General features: G+C 47.0%; 1 protein-coding gene across 1 annotated transcript in view; it reads right to left on the bottom strand.

The window, feature by feature from the left end:
* RSBN1 (round spermatid basic protein 1) overlaps positions 1 to 6,810 on the bottom strand; it is a 75,378-nt gene extending 68,568 nt beyond the window's left edge. Inside the window, exon 1 of the mRNA XM_068269712.1 lies at positions 6,320 to 6,810. Coding sequence (XP_068125813.1) covers positions 6,320 to 6,731 — 412 coding nt within the window. The 5' untranslated portion in view covers positions 6,732 to 6,810. The remainder of the gene's footprint in view (positions 1 to 6,319) is intronic.
* Positions 6,811 to 22,092: the final 15,282 nt, after the last annotated feature.

Raw genomic sequence — 22,092 nt, 5'->3', positions numbered from 1 at the left:
ACAGCGCTGACTGGCTGAATTACCAGGACTCATAGCAGCAGATCCGGGTGGTGGAGGACAGCGAGGGACTGATTAGCCTGAAGGGGGCTGGAGGAAGCCCCAGGTATGTATAAAAAAACTTACTTTTCATCCGTCTCAGTTACCCTTTAATTTGTAGTCACCAAACCAAATTTTAACATCATATCAAATTATTGGATTTCATGAGCAAAGGGAGTGCATACATTTGTATAAACCAGCATCAGCGCAGAATTATTTCCATCTCATTGACCATCTCTATTAGTGACACAGCTACACATCAGGCTTTATTCTTACAGCATAGATGTTATTTAGTATATATAAGAGATTCCTGTGTACACATCATATATACAGTCACAATCAGATGTGTATATCTGACCTTAAAAATACGGGGACTGCTTTATTGAAGCAGCACAAGTAACTAATTTTGATTGGTTTATTTCATTTTTGTGGACTAAGCACAGCTATTACTGTGTGTATACTGTATATATACATTATTTTTAATGACTATTATCTGAGAAATAGAACATTTTATCATATTTTCTATTTTAATTACAGTTACAAATTCATTAGGAGTCGGTGCATTTTTTCCCGACTCCGGGCACCCAAAATTGCCCGACTCCACAGCCCTGATCAGTACACCACAAGACTCTTTGTAATTAAAAGGAGAACTGAAGTCAGAAGAATAAAGGAGGCTGCTATTTTTATTTATTTCCTTGTAATCAATACCAGTTGCTTGGCATATATGCAAAACTATTTGGCTGCAATAGTGTCTGAACAACACTGGAAACAAGCATGCAGTTAAAGTGAATGTTTACCACTTTAAAAATCAAAAAGTCAGATATTCACCTAAGGAAAGGAAGGCTCGGTCCTAATGAGCCTTCCCTCTCCTCTCCCAGTGCCCGGTCCCGCGCAGGATCCTCCATAGCAGTATTCGACCAGTTCGGTCAAATACTGCCACTTCCGCAGCCGAAGGGAGCTTTCGGAAGCCTTCGGAAGCACTCGGGCTCCCGAAGACCTCCGAAGTCCCTGCGGCGGCAGACGCGAATGGGGGGAGCCAGCGCAGCACTGAGGGCACCGGGAGGGGAGAGGGAAGGCTCATTAGGACCGGGCCTTCCCTCTCCTTAGGTGAGTATCTGACTTTTATTTTTAAAGTGGTAACCATTGGCTTTAACCTTGTCAGATCTGACAATGGCCTCAATTCACTAAGCTTATCTCCTGTCTTTAATAACTCTTCTCAGCTGTTTATACAGTTATCACAATTATATCACCATGGTGATAACTGTAAAACAGCTCAGAAGAGTTATTAAAGACAGGAGTTAAGCTTAGTGAATTGAGGCCAATGTCAGAAAAACCTGCATATGCTTGTTCCGGGTCTATGGCTAAAAGCATTAGAGACAGGATCAGAAGAATAGGCAGGCAACTGGTATTGCTTAAAGAGAAACCGTAACCAAGGACTGAACTCCATCCCAATCAGTAGCTGATACCCCTTTTACCATGAGAAATCTTTTCCCTTTTCTCAAATGGATTATCATGGGGCTCTGTATGGCTGATATTATGGTGAAACCCATATTATATTATGGTGGAACCCCTCCCCCAATGCGATGTCAGCACCAGGGTGCTGACATCACACTGTGGGAGCCTTGTTGCATTGTCAGAAATAACAGCTGTTTCAAACTGCCAAAAATGCATCATCTCTTTCCACAGACATCACCTGCCAGCAGTAAAAATGGCGCCATGTGATAAAGGTCATGTAAATCAGGGAAAGGAAAGATTTTACAAGGCAAACACTGAATCATTTATAAATAATGTAAAAAATTAACCTTTTTTCATTTGTTTTTTTCACTGGAGTTCCTCTTTAAAAGGAAATAAAAATGGCAGCTTCCATATCCCTCTAGCTTCAGTTGTCTTTAAAAAAAAAAAAAATAGAGAGGTATATGGAAGCTGCCATATTTCCTTTCTAAGAATACCAGTCGCCTGGCAGTCCTGCTGATCCTCTGCCTCTAATAGGTTTATCCATTATTATTTACATAGCGCTGCGTAATATGTTGGCATTTTATAAGTACAATAAATAAATAAAAAACATTCCGTGGCGCTGTACAAAGAAAGAAACAAACATGGGATACATAATACAGACAATGGTGTACACCAAGATACATACAGTGGGTTGCAAAAAGTATTCGGCCCCCTTGAAGTTTTCCACATTTTGTCACATTTCTGCCACAAACCTGCATCAATTTTATTGGAATTCCACGTGAAAGACCAATACAAAGTTGTGTACATGTGAGAAGTGGATCGAAAATTATACATCATTCCAAACATTTTTTACAACTAAATAACTGCAACCCCCCCACAGGTAATGCATTTATACATTACCTGTCCTGTAGCAGCTTCCGCACAGTGTCCGTCCATCTCGCCGGGTAACAGCCGCATACACGCTAGCGTCTGACGTCAGCCGCTATGCACCTTCATGGCGTCAGAGCGCCGCCAGCGTGTATGCGGAACCTGGATATGGACGGAAACTGTGTGGAGGCTGACACCAGACAGGTAATTTATAAATTCACTACACACATTAATACATTGCGGTGGCAGCAGTGGGGGGTTTCGTCGTCTCGTCGCTCGTTCGCAAATTGGCCGCCGTACCGTCGCGCACCCGACCAACCAACCTCGGCCCAAACTTTTCCAACACGCGCGATCGACTGTGCGGCCAATTTCTGTCCTGAAATTGGTCGCCTTGTAAGTCGGGTATGCACTTGGCAGCACTCATTTTCATCCAATTCGATTATAATAATCGAATTGGATGGTCGATTGGTTGGTTGCCTAGTTTATGGCCCCCTTATAGCAGTTTTTGGATGATTGGAGGACCTAATAAAAACTGTTTTATGTTAAGAGTCCATTGTATTTTGCTTTGGTCACAATGAAAAATATACTGTCATAGTGCTGACCGGATTACATTAACATATGCCTGCAAGCCAAAAACTTGTAACTTTAAAGGTAGAATTCTATGCATTATTGCTCCAACTCTCCTAAGAAAAAACATTTCCAGTATAAGTAGAGTTGAACTTCTTATGGTGCTTCTTATGGTCCTCCGCAGAAGTCCTGTGCCCGAGCAACCACTCACCGATGCTCCGATCCTGTGCAGTACGCTTCTGGTGACGTCAGCGAGGAGCCGCAGTGGTTTGCAACATTAAAGTCACAAATTCCGTTTGCACTGGCGAGGGGGGGGGGGGGGGGGAGGAGCATCTGTGAGTGGCTGCATGGGCACAGAACGTCTGCAGGGGACCATAAGACGCCCCAGGTAAGTTCAACTTTTTCCCCCCACCCGCCTTAAGTACTTGAGTGATTATTCTGCTTGTAAATGTGCTGAAAGGTTATTTTTATCGATTAGGTAATAAATGTAATTTATGAGAAGTTTTGTGAATATAGGCCATTGTATTGCATTTAAAAACTAATATCTGGAAAGAATCATACCACTAAGGCAGGGGTCTCAAACTCAATTTACCTGGGGGCCGCAGGAGGCAAAGTCAGGATGAGGCTGGGCCGCATAAGGGATTTCACAAAAAAAGTCCTCAAATGTCATTAACAGTTTTAATTATTTCTTCTGAACATGAAGTGTTCTACCTTATAGTTCGCTTCAGTGCTCCCATTACAAGTAATCTGCTGTGTCCCCGCCCCAAAACAAGGCCTGCAGAGCCCCCAAATCGCCCGGGGGGGCAATCCGCCGGCATTTCCTGGAAGGGGCAGAGCTTTCAGCTTCAGCTCTGCCCCTCCTGACGTCAATCGCGGCGGATAGCCGCCTCTGCCCGCCCCTCTCACTCTTTCTTCACAGAGAGGAGCAGGGAGAGGTGGCGATCCGTGTGGCAATTGACGTCAGGAGGGGCAGAGCAACAGCTGGAAGCTCTGCCCCTCAGCGCAGTCGTGGATGTTTGCCCGGGGGATTTGGGGGCTCTGCAGCCCTAGTTTAGGGGCGGGGATGCGGCGGATTACTTGGGAGCGCTGAAGCGAACTATAAGGTAAAATAGTTCGCTTCCGTGTCTCTTTTGCGAGTTTGAGACCCCTGCACTAAGCCCATTACCTGCATTATCAGAATTGGAAATTTAGTGCAAAACAGCATTGGGAAAAAAAGAAAAAAAAAAAAGGGGGGGGGGGAGCATAAACATAATTGCTTTGAGCTTTCTAATCACATCCTATAATAACTTCCACATCGCTATTTTAAATAAAATACTCCTATGGATGCCAAACTCCCATAACACCAGCTGCTTACTACCTAATGGTTTCACTTCTATAGTAATGTTTTTGCTAAAGCCTAAAAACTAAAGAATGAATGCCGTGACTGGACAATCTTGCCACCTGTCTCACTGCTGGAATAAACTTCCCCTTATGCTGGGCTTACACGATACTTTTTTGCGTTTGATTCGGTGCACGATTATTCGATTTTCTGCTCAATTCTCTTATCTTCCACTCGTTTTTCTTTTTTTCCCATTGACTTCTATAAGAAACGAATCGAGCGGAAACATCGGACATGTCGGAATTTTATCATCGAAGGCATCTATCGGAACGATTCTTACAACAAAACGTATCGTGTAAACCCAGCATGATATACAACTAGGACACATTTTAAGGTTAACCTGGTCAATTAACCTTCTAGGGAGAGATTTAAAGCCTGTAACCTACATGCATACTTCATTTTCATAAGCCAACATAGTAACGCCTGATCAATTGCACAGCAATTGTTCTAAAACTGATAAATCTTGGAAATGTGTAAGTAGCTTAACCAAGAGGCACAGACTAACCAGCAAGCTCATGGTGACCCAGAACTCATTGGGGTGTGTAAGGGACTACAATGGTCCTAAAAGCCCCCTTACTAAGATGTTAAGAAAAACAAAAGTTTGCTTTCCTAAAACAGAAAGAATTTGCGATAATTCAGGTTGGAGTGAGCTCGAGATGTCTCCCAGGCACCACTGCTGAATATATGCAAATTAACCATTGTACCCTTAGAAGCTAAACACACCTCCAGAACCGCTGGAATGCAATGATGTGTCAGCTTGTTAATAAGTACAGAGCCATAATAATCCAACATGCATACAGACTGTTTCAGATTGTTTGAACCTCATCAGTACATGGCATGGATTAATTTGGCTCTACGGAATAGGGCTTGTAAATCCGAGAGGCACAGACTAACCAGCAAGCTCATGGTGACCCAGAACTCATTGGGGTGTGTAAGGGACTACAATGGTCCTAAAAGCCCCCTTACTAAGATGTTAAGAAAAACAAAAGTTTGCTTTCCTAAAACAGAAAGAATTTGCGATAATTCAGGTTGGAGTGAGCTCGAGATGTCTCCCAGGCACCACTGCTGAATATATGCAAATTAACCATTGTACCCTTAGAAGCTAAACACACCTCCAGAACCACTGGAATGCAATGATGTGTCAGCTTGTTAATAAGTACAGAGCCATAATAATCCAACATGCATACAGACTGTTTCAGATTGTTTGAACCTCATCAGTACATGGCATGGATTAATTTGGCTCTACGGAATAGGGCTTGTAAATCCGAGAGGCACAGACTAACCAGCAAGCTCATGGTGACCCAGAACTCATTGGGGTGTGTAAGGGACTACAATGGTCCCTTACACACCCCAATGAGTTCTGGGTCACCATGAGCTTGCTGGTTAGTCTGTGCCTCTCGGATTTACAAGCCCTACTCCATAGAGCCAAATTAATCCATGCCATGCACTGATGAGGATCAAACAATCTGAAACAGTCTGTATGCATGTTGGATTATTATGGCTCTGTACTTATTAACAAGCTGACACATGATTGCATTCCAGCGGTTCTGGAGGTGTGTTTAGCTTCTAAGGGTACAATGGTTAATTTGCATATATTCAGCAGTGGTGCCTGGGAGACATCTCGAGCTCACTCCAACCTGAATTATCGCAAATTCTTTCTGTTTTAGGAAAGCAAACTTTTGTTTAGCTTAACCAAGGCCATGGTGTTTGGAGATGGGTGCTTGCTACCCAGAGCAACCAGGAGTTTAATTTTCAAGTCAGCGCTGTAAAAATAACATTTCAAGTGAACCAACATTATCACATTTGTAATGCAGGGTTGCTAACCCAACCCACAAAAAGCGAAATACATCCATAACAGTTACGGCGCACACACCCCCATGGACACAGCACTGTGAAAGTGTGCACCCTCCCCCTAAACACACACTAATAACCCTCTCTCTCTCACACACTTGTAAAACACAACTTGGACACGCCCCCTCCCCATGCACACGCTGTATACACACACTGGTCCCTCACCCTTCTTGACAGGCTTCAGCGGGCTCTCCCCCTCCCCATTCTTCTTGGTGCGGTGCTTCTTCTTGCTCTTGTCCCTAGGCCTCTCCAGCTGTGGCAGTAGGGTGAGCAGGGCCGGGCTGCTGCTGGGAAGCGCAGCGGCAGTATGTGGCACGCTCGGAGGAGGGAGTTCCTCCTTGCCATGGTGGTGATGGTGGTGCTTGTGGTGGTGGTGATGGTGGTGACAGCTGTGGTGGGTGTCATTGGCCAGCTTCCTCCGCTTCGCTTCCTTGTCATTCGGCTCGCTTCCTTCATCTAGCTCGGGTTTCTTTTTCCGCTTCTTCTCCGAGCACGGCGAACCCTCCCTCCGCTTCTTCTTACGGCCTGTCTTGGCTTTGTCTTTCTCCTCCGCAAACGTACCGAGCTGCGCAGCCATTTCCCTAACGACGACTTTTAAATGGCCCGACGTCTAAGCAAGGCGCATGAGCGCACCTCTCTGGCTTGTGGTATGTGTAGTTCTCGTTCCCACCTATCACCATCTAGGCGCTGCAGAAAGGGCGCAGGCGCAGTGCCTCGCAGCCTCACGGAACTTGTAGTTGGACTAGAGAAGATCTGTAGTCGTGAAGCGGCGATCGTGCCTGAGCGCACGGAGCATCTGACGTCATCGCTGTCCCACGTTAACCTATGAGCTGCCGGTTGTTTACGTTCTATTTCGATTCCGTTGGAAAGCGTGAAGTTCGGGCTTGTTTTCTAGTGCAGTGGTTTTCTTGGAACGCCCTGTTTTATTCGATTCGCTGCGAGAGGCTAGTATACTAGCTTAGTATACATTATATGTAGGCTGAAATGAAGACCTGCAACGCCTCCTGTCTCTGACACTGAATGGAAGTCAAGTGAGGGTGGAAACCAGTTCCGTGACGTGCATTTCATGTAGCTGGAGGGAGTATTATAGTGCTTTTCTCATGCATGTGCTTTACAGAATTGTCCAGCATTAAAAATCAATATTGACTCAGATGCATGATAATTACTTGTTGCATTAAAGTTCAGTATTATTATTTATTTATAAAGCGCCAGCATATTACGTGGCGCTGTACAATGTAAGAAAACAAATAAGGGATACATAATGATACAGACAATGATATACATCAAATATGAACACTGATACAAAATACAGAACTGCTGATTACAATAGCAAATTTAACATGATGATTAAAATGTATAAATGTCTAACAGAGTGCAAGCAATTAAATTAATAACATTCCATGACACAAAAGGGAGAGAGCCCTGCCCTTGCGAGCTTACAATCTAAAGGAATGAAGTGGGAATAAGAGGTGGGAGAAGTATACAGTATATGTACAGACAGGGGCGTAACTAGAAATCACTGGGCCCCCCTGCGAATATTTGGATGGGGCCCCCCCATAGGTGCCAAATAATCGTAATGGGGTAGCGTTTCACTGTAAATGAATCGTAAAGTGGGCAGCATTCACCAGAAAATCCTAATGTGGGCAGCATTCACCAGCAAATCCTTATGTGGGCAGCATTCACCAGAACATCCTAATGTGGGCAGCGTTCACCAGAAAATCCTAATGTGGGCAGCGTTCACCAGAAAATCCTAATGTGGGCAGCGTTCATCAGAAAATCCTAATGTGGGCAGCATTCACCAGAAAATCCTAATGTGGGCAGCATTCACCAGAACATCCTAATGTGGGCAGCGTTCACCAGAAAATCCTAATGTGGGCAGCGTTCACCTGAAAATCCTAATGTTGGCAGCGTTCATCAGAAAATCCTAATGTGGGCAGCGTTCACCCGAAAATCCTAATGTGGGCAGCGTTCACCAGAAAATTGTAATGTGGGCAGCATTCACCAGAAAATCGTAACGTGGACAGCATTCACCAGACAATCGTAACGTGGGCAGCAGTCACCAGAAAATCGTAACGTGGGCAGCGTTCACCAGAAAATCATAACGTGGGCAGCGTTCACCAGAAAATCGTAATGTGGGCAGCGTTCATCAGAATATTGTAATGTGGGCAACAATCACCAAAAAATCGTAATGTGGGCAGCATTCACTAGAAAATCGTAATGTGGGCAGCAGTAACCAGAAAATCGTAATGTGGGCAGCGTTCACCAGAATATCGTAATGTGGGCAACAATCACCAGAAAATCGTAATGTGGGCAGCAGTCACCAGAATATCGTAATGTGGGCAACAATCACCAGAAAATCGTAATGTGGACAGCGTTTACCAGAAAATCATAATATGGGCAGCGTTCACCAGGAAATCGTACAGTGGGCAGCGTTCACCAGAAAATCGTAATGTGGGCAGCGTTCACCAGAATATCGTAATGTGGGCAGCGTTCACCAGAATATCGTAATGTGGGCAACAATCACCAAAAAATCGTAATGTGGGCAGCATTCACCAGGAAAAAAATGCACTTGTTAAAAAACAAAACAATTCACTCACCTGTCAGAAGTTTCCTCTCCCGCCCTCTGGTGCGCAGATCCCCCGACGATCCTCCTGCAGCACATCTCCCGCGCTGACAGGCAGAGTGCATGGCTATGGGAAGATGGCGCCCGAAGCCCTGTACTGGAGACACAAATAGTCTCCAGTGCAGGACTTCGGCAGCCATCTTGCCGTAGCCCTGCTCTGCCTCCCAGGAGACTGCGGGCTGCATGCCTGGCTGGGGGGGTCTCAGAATCGGGCGGGCAGCAGCACTCCCCCCGCACACCGCTGGTGGGCCCCAGAGGGGCCCCGGGCCCCCCTGCGGCTGATGGGGTCGCATCCCCAGTAGGTATGCCGGTGGCTGGGGGGTCTCAGAATCGGGCGGACAGCAGCGCTCCCCCTGCACACCGCTGGCGGGCCCCAGAGGGGCCCCCCTGTGGCTGATGGGGTCGCATCCCCGGTAGGTACGCCGTTGCGTACAGGCAGTGCGTAATTAGGTTATTTAATGGGTGCATGGCCTAAGCTAGAGAATATGCTTGTCGGAAAAGGTGGGTTTTGAGGGAGTGTTTAAAGATCTCAAAGGTGGGAGAGTGGCAGATGTGCTGTGGAAGGGCATTCCAGAGGAGGGGTGAGGCACGTGAGAAGTCTTGTACACGTGAATGTGAGCATACATATGAAATCGGCGCAGGTAGACTTGATCCTGCTTCTGCACAAGTCCGGGCCGTGTTAATTACTATTCCCCCTCCAGGCCGCCATGGATAGTGGGGGAATGATATAATTCGGCTTCCAGCGATTGCTGGAGGCTGAATTATTATGTTTTAAAAGCAACTTCGGCTCTGTCTTCTGGCGGCGCCAACATTACTCACTGAGAGCCTGATAGAAGTAATACCTATTCTAGTCTGTGGAGGCGCCAGCTGCGCCCAAATCTAGCAGCGCTGAAAAGCACTGCTCCGGAATGTGAGGAGGTAATTGTAGAAGAGGATAAAAGAAGCTCGGGTGCAGATCTGAGATTGCGGTTGGGTTGGTATCTGGAGACTAGTGAGGAGAAGTACAGGGGAGAGAGATTGTGGAGAGCTTTGTAGGTTAGGGTTAAGAGTTTGAACTGAATCCTCTCGTTAATTGGTAGCCAGTGAAGAGCTTGACAGAGAGGAGCAGCAGAGGAAGAGCGAGAGGAGAAATGAATAAGTCGAGCAGCAGCGTTCAGTACAGAATTGAGCGGTGCTAGTCGGTTAGTTGGAAGTCCACCAAGCAATATATTGCAATAGTCCAATCGAGATATAATAAGAGCATGTACTAACATTTTGGTTGTGTCATGGGAGAGAAAAGGTCGGATATGTGCTATGTTTTTGAGTTGGAGATGACAGGAGCTGGTTAGGGAGTTAATGTGAGGAATAAATAAGAGAGAAGAATCAAATATTACCCTTAAGAACCGTGCTTTGGAAACTGAAGTTATAGACGAGTTGTTAACATTTATTGTAATATCAGGCAAAGAGGTAGACAGGGATGGTGGAAAGACTATTAGTTCAGTTTTATTCATATTAAAGGGAAGGTTCAAGCAAAATAAAAAACTGAGTTTCACTTACCGGGGCTTCTACCAGCCCCATGCAGCCATCCTGTGCCCTCGTAGTCTCTCACTGCTACTCCAGTCCCCCGCTGGCAGCTTCCTGACCTCGGAGGTCGGCGGGACGCATTGCGTACATTTTTACGCGTTACTGGTTCAATGCGTAAATTTTTACGCATTGAATCAGTAATGCGTAAAAATGTATGTATTAATGTTCCTGCACTAGCGGGAATGCCTAAAAATGTACGCAATGCGTCCCGCCGACCTCCGAGGTCGGCAAGCTGCCAGCTGGGGACTGCAGCAACAGTGAGTGACTACGAGGGCACAGGATGGCTGCATGGGGCTGGTAGAAGCCCCCGGTAAGTGAAACTCAGTTTTTTATTTTGCTTGGACATTCCCTTTAAGTTTTAAGTAGCGAGATGACATGAAACAGGATATAGCGGACAGGCAGTCGGGAACCCATGTGAGGAGGGAGTTAAGGTCTAGGGCCGAGAGGTACAGTTGTGTATCATCTGCATATAGGTGGTATTGAAAACCAAATGAGTTGATTAAGTTACCAAGACCGTGCATGTAGATGGAGAAGAGGGGACCGAGGACAGAGCCTTGAGGTACCCCTACAGACAGAGGATGTGAAGAGGAGGCCTGATCTGAATAAGAAACAGTGAAAGACCTTCCAGAGAGGTAGGGAGATATCCAGGAGAGAGTGAGGTCCTTTATTCCTATTCAGGGGTCTCAAACTCGCGGCCCACGGGCCACTTGCGGCCCTCGGTACAATATTTTGTGGCCCGCGCCGGCAAAAAAGACACGGAAGCGAACTATTTTACCTTATAGTTCGCTTCAGTGCTCCCAAGTAATCCGCCGCATCCCCGCCCCTAAACGAGGGCTGCAGAGCCCCCAAATCCCCCGGGCAAACATCCATGACTGCGCTGAGGGGCAGAGCTTCCAGCTGTAGCTCTGCCCCTCCTGACGTCAATTGCAGCACGGATCGCCGCCTCTCCCTGCACCTCTCTGTGAAGGAAGAGTGAGAGGGGCGGGCAGAGGCGGCTATCCGCCGCGATTGACGTCAGGAGGGGCAGAGCTGAAGCTGAAAGCTCTGCCCCTTCCAGGAAATGCCGGCGGATTGCCCCCCAGGCGATTTGGGGGCTCTGCAGGCCTTGTTTTCGGGCGGGGACACAGAGGATTACTTGTAATGGGAGCACTGAAGCGAACTATAAGGTAGAACACTTCATGTTCAGAAGAAATAATTAAAACTGTTAATAATGACATTTGAGGACTTTTTTTGTGAAATCTCTTATGCGGCCCAGCCTCATCCTGACTTTGCCTCCTGCGGCCCCCAGGTAAATTGAGTTTGAGACCCCTGCTAGATGAAAGGATCTGTAGGAGTAGAGTGTGGTCGACAGTGTCGAATGCTGATGACAGATCTAGAAGGATGAGTATGGAATAATAGCCTTTGGATTTAGCTGTGAGGAGATCATTAGCTACTTTGGTGAGCCCTGTTTCTGTGGAGTGGTTTGGCCGGAAGCCAGACTGGAACTGATAAAGCAAGGAATTTGCAGATAAATACTGACTTAGTTCAGCATGAATGTGGCGTTCAAGTAATTTAGATGCAAATGGGAGAAGTGACACGGGGCGGTAGGTAGCAAGTTCGGTGAGGTCTAGAGATGTTTTTTAAGTAGTGGTGTTACAACAGCCTTCTTGAGTGAGGATGGAAAAATTCCAGTGGAGAGGGATAGGTTAAACAGCGATGTTAGGGCAGTAAGGCTAGGGTCACACTTTTCTGTGAATTATTTTTTGCATTTAGTGCACCTTATAATGGACATGTCATCCACGATAGACTGCAGTCAAACGCAACATAATGGAAAATTGAATACTGTATCCATGGCAGCACGATAGGGTTAAGTCCCGCCCACTTCACCCCATAGGACCATGAATGTATAAATTAAAGCCCTACAGCTCGCCCCCCCCCCCCCCCCTAGTCTTGTCAACTCGTCATCACCGAACTAGGGAGGGAGCCTCGTGCTGCCATGGATACATCTGGAAAGGAAAATTACCGGCAGGTAAGTATTCAATTTTCCGTTTTCCATATTTCTCCATGGCAGCACGATAGGGAGATAACTAGCCAATAAAAACCCAGGGAGGGATGAGGTGCAGTACACCCTTTTATTTCACACAGAAACAGAATTAATAGTTAGAACATTAGTTCCGAATTGTAACATCGAGTTGGCAGCTGCATCTACTCTGTAATGTTTAATAAATGTAGCCATTGAAGACCAGTTAGCAGATTGGCAAATCTTTTCCAGGGAAACCTTTGTAAATGCTGCCCACGAGGCTGCCAATCCCCTTGTAGAGTGTGCCGTAACCTGCTGTGATGGTGTCAAGTCGTTAGCCCTGTAAGCATCCTGAATTGTTTTGACGAGCCAGTTTGCTATCGTTCTTGATGACGCTGGCTCTCCTTTTCTATACCCCGACGGGACAACAAATAGTCTTTCCGACTTCCTAAAAGTGGCAGTCTTTTCAATATATTCCTTCAAGGTGTTACCTACATCCAGAGGGTGAGGATCCTCCATATCCTCCTCCCACAATGTTGGCAGTGTCCATTCCTGGTTGAAGTGATAGAGAGAGGATACTTTAGGTATGAAATGTTGGATGAGATGCAGGACCACTCTGTCTGGGTAAAAGGTAAGTGATGGCTCTTCCCAACCTAAAGCTTGTAGCTCAGATACACGTTTGGCTGATGACATTGCCACCAAGAATACCGCCTTATATGTAAGCTGGAGCAAGTTGCAGTCACTTGAGGGTAAATAAGGTGGCTTTGCCAACACATCAAGCACTAGAGGCAGATTCCATTTAGGAAACACCATCTTTCTGGGAGGTTTTTCCTTCATAACTCCCTTCAGAAATTGACTGACAAGAGGATGTAGCTCCCATCTTTGATCAGTTAATGCTTATAACGCCGTCACTTGAACCTTTAATGAATGGTAACCAAGACCTTTATCTAAGCCCGACTGAAGGAAATGTAGAATCTCCTTAACCTGTGGACGTAAGAGATCGATCTGAATCTGTTCAGCAAACATCAAGAAGCGATTCCAGATACTACTGTACCTCTTATTAGTCGTGCGTTTTCTGGCGCTCAGCATAGTTTTAATTACTGTCTCAGAATATCTTAACGACTCCAGCTTCTTCCTCTCAATGTCCAAGCAGCTAAGTTTAACTTGGCCGGGTTGGGATGAAGAATAGGGCCTTGATGTAACAAACGTAATAACAGCTGAGTCTAAATAAAAAACATAACACCATGATAAGTGTCCCATCAGATGCAGAAAGACTGCATAATAACAAAAAGACAAGATCATCTGTATGGTCTAATAATCCAAAACAGTAAGCAAAAAATTGAAGCTTAACATATTGTTTATTAGACACACTGGAAAAAAGATAAAATCAATTAAAATTGGGTGACACCCACTGGGGGACACTGATACAATGATCAAAGAAATCAATCAAAAAAGTTTTTTGTACCATATACAATATACAAAGTAAAGATAGTGTACTAGGCAGAAATAACAAATAAATCAAACTGACACCTATATTCCAATTATCCAATAGTTGAACCATGTATATATGCAAGACCGAGGTAAAAAGAGTATAATGAAAACAAATAGCACGCCAATATCTGGGCGCATAGAGACCTCTATAAAAATGATTCACAATGCTGGTATCCCGCATGGAATAATAGTGCCACAAAGATGCTGTGAGTTGGTAAGGTGCAGCCGAAAAAATGAATGAGTAGTTACCTGCTAGTACAAGTATCAGTCAAGTTGTCCCCCGGGTGCGCCCCTCCACGCGTATCGCGGCAACGCCGCTTTCTCAAGAGGTGCCGATAATGTCAAAAGTGCGCATTAATATAGTCAGTGAAGAGTCTCCAGGGGAAAGGTCAATAGCTGATAGAGCATGCGTGGCCACGCATGCACGCAGTGACGCCGCTCATCTCACTTGGAGCGAGCAGCGCGCCTGCGTATACAGTCAGAGGGAGATACAATGTTATCATCAAGCAGCAGTAATTTGCTTATATACAATATTGATTAATTTAAATATTGCAACACTCGATAAAGAGGTAATGAGCCTAATAAGCTTGGAAACTACTAAGATAGTACAAATATACGTACAATAGAAAAATAGAAAAAATGATATATAAAGAGAAACTCCATCTAGTGGCCATATTATATAATGCCAAATATATAAATGTGAATTAAAAATTGTTACATATGTGGGTAGTGTATGTGCATATTTAATGTTTATATAATAATCAAAACTGCACATAAATGCAGAAAAGTGCAAAAAAATATGAGAGACTGTTAATGTCATAACTGTATGTTAATCCAAGTTTCATAGATTTGCACCTAATAGATATAAGGTGATACTAGTGTTTAATAAGGCCAATGTAACACAGTTGATACAGATGAACAGAGTTACCCTTTAACGTTAGACTCAGAATTTTCCATTGCTGACATGCTAAAAGCCAAGATCTAGTACTGTGTGCGTCTTTTCTCTTCTTAGGAATGTCTAAAGAGATAAGCAGTGTCTGGTACTGCCACCCCCATCTCAGATGAGTCGAGTCCCGCAAGCCATGGCCTTGATGTAACTATGTGAACAGGATGTGGAAGAGATTGTTTACTGGAATCGAGAGCAGGTGCAAAGCTGTGTGAATCCTCCACCCTTTCAGGGTGTAAGAGAGAGACTCTCAGAGATGAACATTATTATTGGACGAGTAAAGCACATCGTGACTACGTAATTTGTGGTATAAGAATCTGTGCACAGCGGAAGTGCTGGCAGAAACCTTAACTGCCTGAATCTTTTTTACTTGGCTTACCTGGTTTCTCCATGTATACATGTGAAGCTTTTGAATAAAGCCATATTGCTTTCCTTTTCATCTCCTGACGTATTTTTGGAAATCTTGGTGTATTGATAAGTAAGTGACTTCCACATTATGGTCCTTCGAAGCGGGATCGATTCTGTTCTGCCTGGGGTACGTCTCTGAAAACTGGGGGTGATGATCCCAGTCATCCCAACAAAATAAGTCCTCCAGGGTGAAAAATTCCCTGTAAACAGGGGCAAATTTTCAGAGTGCTATACCCAGACGGGACAGAACTCGAATCCAAGAACCAGGATTTCAGGAGATGCTGTGAAGAGCAGAGGGCTTTACCTTTTTTTTGGGGTGTGTTTGTGTGTGAATGTGTGGCCGGCCACGGACTGAGAGGATTACATTGATTGTCAACACTGAGAGCTATCAAGGTGCATCAAAAAGTAAGTAGATATTTGATTTTATTCAAGTACTGCATGACGGTTCAGTTAGCCGGGGTATACCTGTGATCTGTAAAAAAGCTGACAATTTTACCAATTGTCAGTCATGGTATCTGCGAGGTGGAATAGATCCTCAGTGACCGAATGAGGAGAAACAGCGGATACCATGTAATAGCCACAGGGCAAAAGTAATCCAGGGCTCATAGTGCAAGCCGAATTTAATTCAGGGCTACCACAGCCGGGTTGGATTCAGGGCTCAAGTGCAAGCCGAATTTAATCCAGGGCTACCAAAGCCGGGTTGGATTCAGGGCTTAAGTGCAAGCCGGATAATAGCCGTGGTTATCATCACTGATTTGCTAGGCTGGGTAGTAATTCTCGTAAAGCGCGCCCGAGTTACAGCGGCATTCAGTGAAGCGTACTATTCAGCAAGTCGGCCCCAGCACAGTATCGGTACACTGGGGGGCAGCGGCGGCTGAGTAGTTATATCATAGGAAACAGATCACAGGTGCCCCGGAATAGAATTGTCAGGCAGGATGGGGCAAAATGCAACTAAAGCTCAACTTCTCCATGCAACAGATGATGAACTTCTCATGCATCGTAAAGACCCTCGCTTGACAGAGAAATGCGAGGTCTGGCATGAGATGTTCAAATTCCCGGGTCATTTGCACCCAAAACAATGCAGGGCATTGATAAAGGCTATAGAGGAGAGAAGTAAAGGGAAATTAACTTTGCAGAATAAATATGGTTTGCAATTGGCGAGAGAATGGCGAGATGAAGCTGACAAGCGTAAGAGGGAACTGTGCTCCTTTTATTTTGGTAAGAAAGCGAGTGATTTGGAAGGGGAATATGGTCACAGCGTGACTATACAGAATGTTGAAAGTGAAAGTGATAGTGACAGTGGAGATGTGCATGGAGCTGGAGCAGCACAAAGGCAGAGATCCCAATCCCTTCAGCGAGCTCCAGACCACAAGTCAGGACTTACAGCCCGCACCTCAAGTACAGGAAACATAAGTGAGCCCACAAAGTCCAAACCTGTTAATAGACAAACTGAGGTGACAACGTCTGATAGACAGTTGCGGGAACGAAAAACATCAGAAGCCCGAGGCAGAGCATCCTCAGCCTCGAACATCAAACAGGAGGTTGATCAGTTAGCTGTGACAACGGGAGATCTGAGAGTAAGTGCAAATAGTGAAGAACAGCCATCTCAGACCCCACCGAAATATACCAACATTTACCCACCACTTCCACACCCTCAATTTCCTTCCTATAATCCAGGTGCCATCTTTATGCACCCGATGGCAGCCATGTCACAGCTCCCGGGTTCTGCCCTATTACCTTACCCATCTTCCACTGCATTGCGACAACCAGCAGTGACCATTTCAGTGCCTACTGAAAAGTGCAACCCTAAACCCGCAATGCAAATGCCTATGATAGAGCTCCCAAACGGAGCAGGGCAAACCATACATGTTTACAGACCCTGGACAGAGGATGACATGTTGAATGCAATTAAGACTATACCTAGCCCGAGAGAGGATGTGGTTGAATGTGTTAAACAACTGACTGAGTTGAGGCGGAGTTTTAAGCTGACTGCCACTGAATGTGAGAGAGTTGTGAGAAGAGTCTGTGGTACTGGATGGGTTAACATCGAGGGTAATTGGAGTGCATGGGGGCCTGGAGCAGCTGCGACTGACCCGCCAGTGGAGTTGGATTGGGAGAGCACAACATTAGCCACCAGGTGGGGTGAATTGATACAACGAATGATAACATTTTATAAGATCACCCCAGATTTTACCAAGCTTTCTACGATTTCCCAGAAAGCAAACGAATCTGTGGATGATCTGGTTGCACGAGTCATGGATGCTTTTGAAAAATATAGTGGGTTGCAGAAACCTGCAGTGCTTGATGGCACTACACCATGGGAACAACAGCTCAAGGCACAGATTGATAGGGCTTTAAAGGAAGAACTACAGTGGACAATCCATAAACATTTGATTACATGGCGTACGTGCAGTGTGACAGAGTTTTTGGAGTATGCCAGGCATGCAGAGAAAATTCTGATAGAAAAAAAGAAGCGGGGACAGAAGAGACATCCTGCTGCGGCAGCCTCCTATTCCTTGTCCACCTACAACCAGGGCATGGGAGAGGGGGGTGCATACAGCGGAGATGTCTCGCGTCCCCGTCCACGTAGATTTGTGCATGATTATACAGGAAAACGAGAAAGAGGGTAATGTTTCATTTGTGGAAAGCGGGATCACATTGCACGTGACTGCCCAGAAAATACGGCCAATCAAACCAAGCTACAAACCCAGTCTGCATGACTAGGCAGGGAAGAGTTGAGCCGTGACACTATTGTGATTAGAGTTGGGCCGAACCTCCGATTTTAGGTTCGCGAACCGGGTTCGCGAACTTTCGCGGAACGTTCGGTTCGCGTTAAAGTTCGCGAACCGCAATAGACTTCAATGGGGATGCGAACTTTGAAAAAAAAAAATAATTATGCTGGCCACAAAAGTGATGGAAAAGATGTTTCAAGGGGTCTAACACCTGGAGGGGGGCATGGCGGAGTGGGATACACGCCAAAAGTCCCCGGGAAAAATCTGGATTTGACGCAAAGCAGCGTTTTAAGGGCAGAAATCACATTGAATGCTAAATGACAGGCCTAAAGTGCTTTAAAACATCTTGCATGTGTATACATCAATCAGGTAGTGTAATTAAGGTACTGCTTCACACTGACACACCAAACTCACCGTGTAACGCACCGCAAACAGCTGTTTGTACTAGTGACGGCCGTGCTGGACTGGTGCGCACCATGGCGAGAGTGCAGGTTTTTGTGGCTTTACAGCCCATATGGTCGGCCTGGCTGATGTAGCTGAATGACAGAACAGTGACTGTCCAGCTGATCAAATTTGGTCTGACCACAATGAAGCAACGACCTTATTATCTTTTGTGTGCCCCCCGAGACACTCATCTAGGCGCCGGTCATTGCTTCATTGTGATACGCAAGCCCCTTCACCACGGCAAGGTAATGATCACGAAGGGGAATGGGCGCATGTACATGCCTTTTCTTTTGTTGTTGCAGCTGCCCTCAGTGCAGCCAGAAAAATTAGGCAGTCATGTACACGCACCATAAAAATTATTACAGCGGCCGCTGCTAGCAGCGGCCTAAAAAATTCAGCAATCCGCCTGGAGTCCCGGACCCTGTTGGTGGTGGCGGAGAAGGTAGTGAAGCGGCCTGCAGGCAGACATGCTGTGTGGAGGGACTGGGAGCGACTTAGTCTTTTTGGGGCAGGCCAGGCAGCCAGTCACACGGCGTGCAGGCAGAGATGCTGTGTGTGCGGGGACTGACTTAGTCTTGGGGCGGGCAGCAGCCCTCCGGGATCCATGCCTCATTCATTTTGATAAAGGTGAGGTACTTAACACTTTTGTGACTTAGGCGACTTCTCTTCTCTGTGACAATGCCTCCAGCTGCGCTGAAGGTCCTCTCTGACAGGACGCTTGCGGCAGGGCAGGAGAGAAGTTGGATGGCAAATTGGGACAGCTCTGGCCACAGGTCAAGCCTGCGCACCCAGTAGTTCAAGGGTTCCTCATCGCTGTTCACAGCAGTGTCTACATCCACACTTAAGGCCAGGTAGTCGGCTACCTGCCGGTCGAGGCGTTGGTGGAGGGTGGATCCGGAAGGGCTACGGCGAGGCGTTGGACTAAAGAACGTCCGCATGTCCGACATCACCATGAGATCGCTGGAGCGTCCTGTCTTTGACTGCGTGGACACGGGAGGAGGATTAGTGGCAGTGGTACCTTGCTGGCGTTGTGCCGTCACATCACCCTTAAAGGCATTGTAAAGCATAGTTGACAGCTGGTTCTGCATATGCTGCATCCTTTCCACCTTCCGGTGAGTTGGTAACAGGTCCGCCACTTTGTGCCTGTACCGAGGGTCTAGTAGTGTGGCCACCCAGTACAGCTCATTCCCCTTGAGGTTTTTTATACGGGGGTCCCTCAACAGGCAGGACAGCATAAAAGACGACATCTGCACAAAGTCGGATCCAGTACCCTCCATCTCCTCTTGCTCTTCCTCAGTGACGTCAGGTAAGTCAACCTCCTCCCCCCAGCCGCGAACAATACCACGGGAAGGTTGAGCAGCACAAGCCCCCTGCGACGCCTGCTGCGGTTGTTGTCCTGCCGCTGTCCCCTCCTCCTCCTCCTCCTCCTCCCCCAAAGAAACACCTTGCTCATCATCCTCTGAGTCTGACTCGTCTTCTGCACACGACCTCTCTTCTTCCTCCTCCTCCCCCCTCTGTGCTGCCGCAGGTGTTGAGGAAACAGCTGGGTCTGATGAAAATTGGTCCCATGCCTGTTCCTGCCGTAACGGTTCCTGGTCACGCTCATTCGCAGCTTCATCCGCCACTCTACGCACAGCACGCTCCAAGAAGTACGCGTAGGGAATTAAGTCGCTGATGGTGCCCTCACTGCGGCTCACCAGGTTGGTCACCTCCTCAAACGGCCGCATGAGCCTGCATGCATTTTTCATCAGTGTCCAGTTGTCGGGCCAGAACATCCCCATCTTCCCAGACTGTTTCGTTCTACTCCAGTTGTAGAGGTACTGGGTGACGGCTTTCTTCTGTTCTAGCAGGCGGGAGAACATGAGCAGGGTCGAGTTCCATCGAGTGGGGCTATCGCAAATGAGGCGTCTCACCGGCATGTTGTTTTTACGCTGAATTTCTGCAAATCGTGCCATGGCTGTGTAAGAGCGCCTCAAATGCCCACAGAACTTCCTGGCCTGCTTCAGGACATCCGCTAAGCCAGGGTACTTTGCCACAAATCTTTGAACCACTAGATTCATGACATGTGCCATGCAGGGTATGTGTGTCAGCTTCCCCATATGCAAAGCGGCAAGCAGATTGCTGCCGTTGTCGCACACCACGTTGCCTATCTCCAGGTGGTGCGGGGTCAGCCACTCATCCACCTGTTTCTTAAGAGCAGCCAGGAGAGCTGCTCCAGTGTGACTCTCCGCTTTGAGACAAGCCATGTCTAAGATGGCGTGACACCGTCGTACCTGGCATGCAGCATAGGCCCTGCGGAGCTGGGGCTGTGTAGCTGGAGAGGAGAACTGCCACTCAGCCAAGGAGGAGGAGGAGGACAGCGAAGAGCATGTAGCAGGAGGAGAGGAGGTGGCAGGAGGCCTGCCTGCAAGCCGTGGAGGTGTCACAATTTGGTCCGCCGCTTTCTGCTTGCCATCGTTCACCACCAGGTTCACCCAATGGGCTGTGTAGGTAATGTAGCGGCCCTGCCCGTGCTTGGCAGACCAGCCATCCGTGGTCAGGTGTACCCTTGACCCAACGCTCTTCGCAAGAGATGACACCACTTGCCTCTCAACTTCACGGTGCAGTTGGGGTATGGCCTTTCTCGAAAAATAAGTGCGGCCTGGCATCTTCCACTGCGGTGTTCCGATGGCCACAAATTTACGGAAGGCCTCAGAGTCCACCAGCCGGTATGGTAACAGCTGGCGAGCTAACAGTTCCGCCACGCCAGCTGTCAGACGCCGGGCAAGGGGGTGACTGGCCAAAAGTGGCTTCTTCCGCTCAAACATTTCCTTCACGGACACCTGACTGCTGCTGTGGGCAGAGGAGCAGGAACCGCTCAAGGGCAGAGGCGGAGTGGAGGAGGGTGCCTGTGAAGGTGCAAAGGAGAAAGCGGCAGAAGCAGATGATGCACCTGAAGGAGGAAGAGGAGAAGGAGGGTGACTTTTCTTTTGTGTGCTGCTGCTGCTTTTGCTCAGGTGGCCATCCCATTGCTGTTTGTGCCTTTTCTCCAGGTGCCTTCGTAAGGCACTTGTCCCTACGTGAGTGTTGGCCTTTCCACGGCTCAATTTTTGTTGGCAGAGCGAACAGATGGCTTTGGTCCGATCTGAGGCACACACATTAAAACATTTCCACACCGCTGAGCCACCCTGGGATGTGGGCACTATGGGGACCTCAGCAGCTGATGCTGAAGGGCAAGTTGGCTGGCTGTACATAGGTGGCGATACATGGTGCCGGACTCTGCCACCAGCTGTTTCTGACGAAGAGCTGCCCCAGCTTCTTTCAGCAACTTCTCTCCTCCTACTACTCTCTGACTCCCCCTCTGAACTGTCCCCCTCTTCATCTCCTCTATTGGGAACATACAGAGGATCCCTATTACCGTCATCATCGTAGTCATCCTGCCCAGCTTCGCTTGCCTCAGACAAATCCAAACTTGCACCATCAGTAGGTCCTTCATCCTCCTGACACGTTACATCCATAGTGTTGCCGCGTAACTCAGACATATTAGCTGGTGAAAATTCATCTGGCTGTAACAACAATGGCTGTGCATCAGTGATTTCAACACTAAATAATTCTTGCGAAGTGTCAAATGCAGCGGAAGTGGTGCTAGTAGTAGCGCTGGTGGCTGAGCAAGATGAGGTGTTCTGTGTCGCTAAATACTCAACCACGTCCTGACAATCTTGGGAGGTGATGGGACGTGCCTTCTTCCGAGCA

Source organism: Hyperolius riggenbachi, chromosome 2 (assembly GCF_040937935.1).
Source record: "Hyperolius riggenbachi isolate aHypRig1 chromosome 2, aHypRig1.pri, whole genome shotgun sequence".
In the NCBI taxonomy this organism is placed as follows: domain Eukaryota; kingdom Metazoa; phylum Chordata; class Amphibia; order Anura; family Hyperoliidae; genus Hyperolius; species Hyperolius riggenbachi.
The sequence above is the reverse complement of the archived record's forward strand: the minus strand, read 5'-3'. Positions and strand labels throughout refer to the sequence as shown.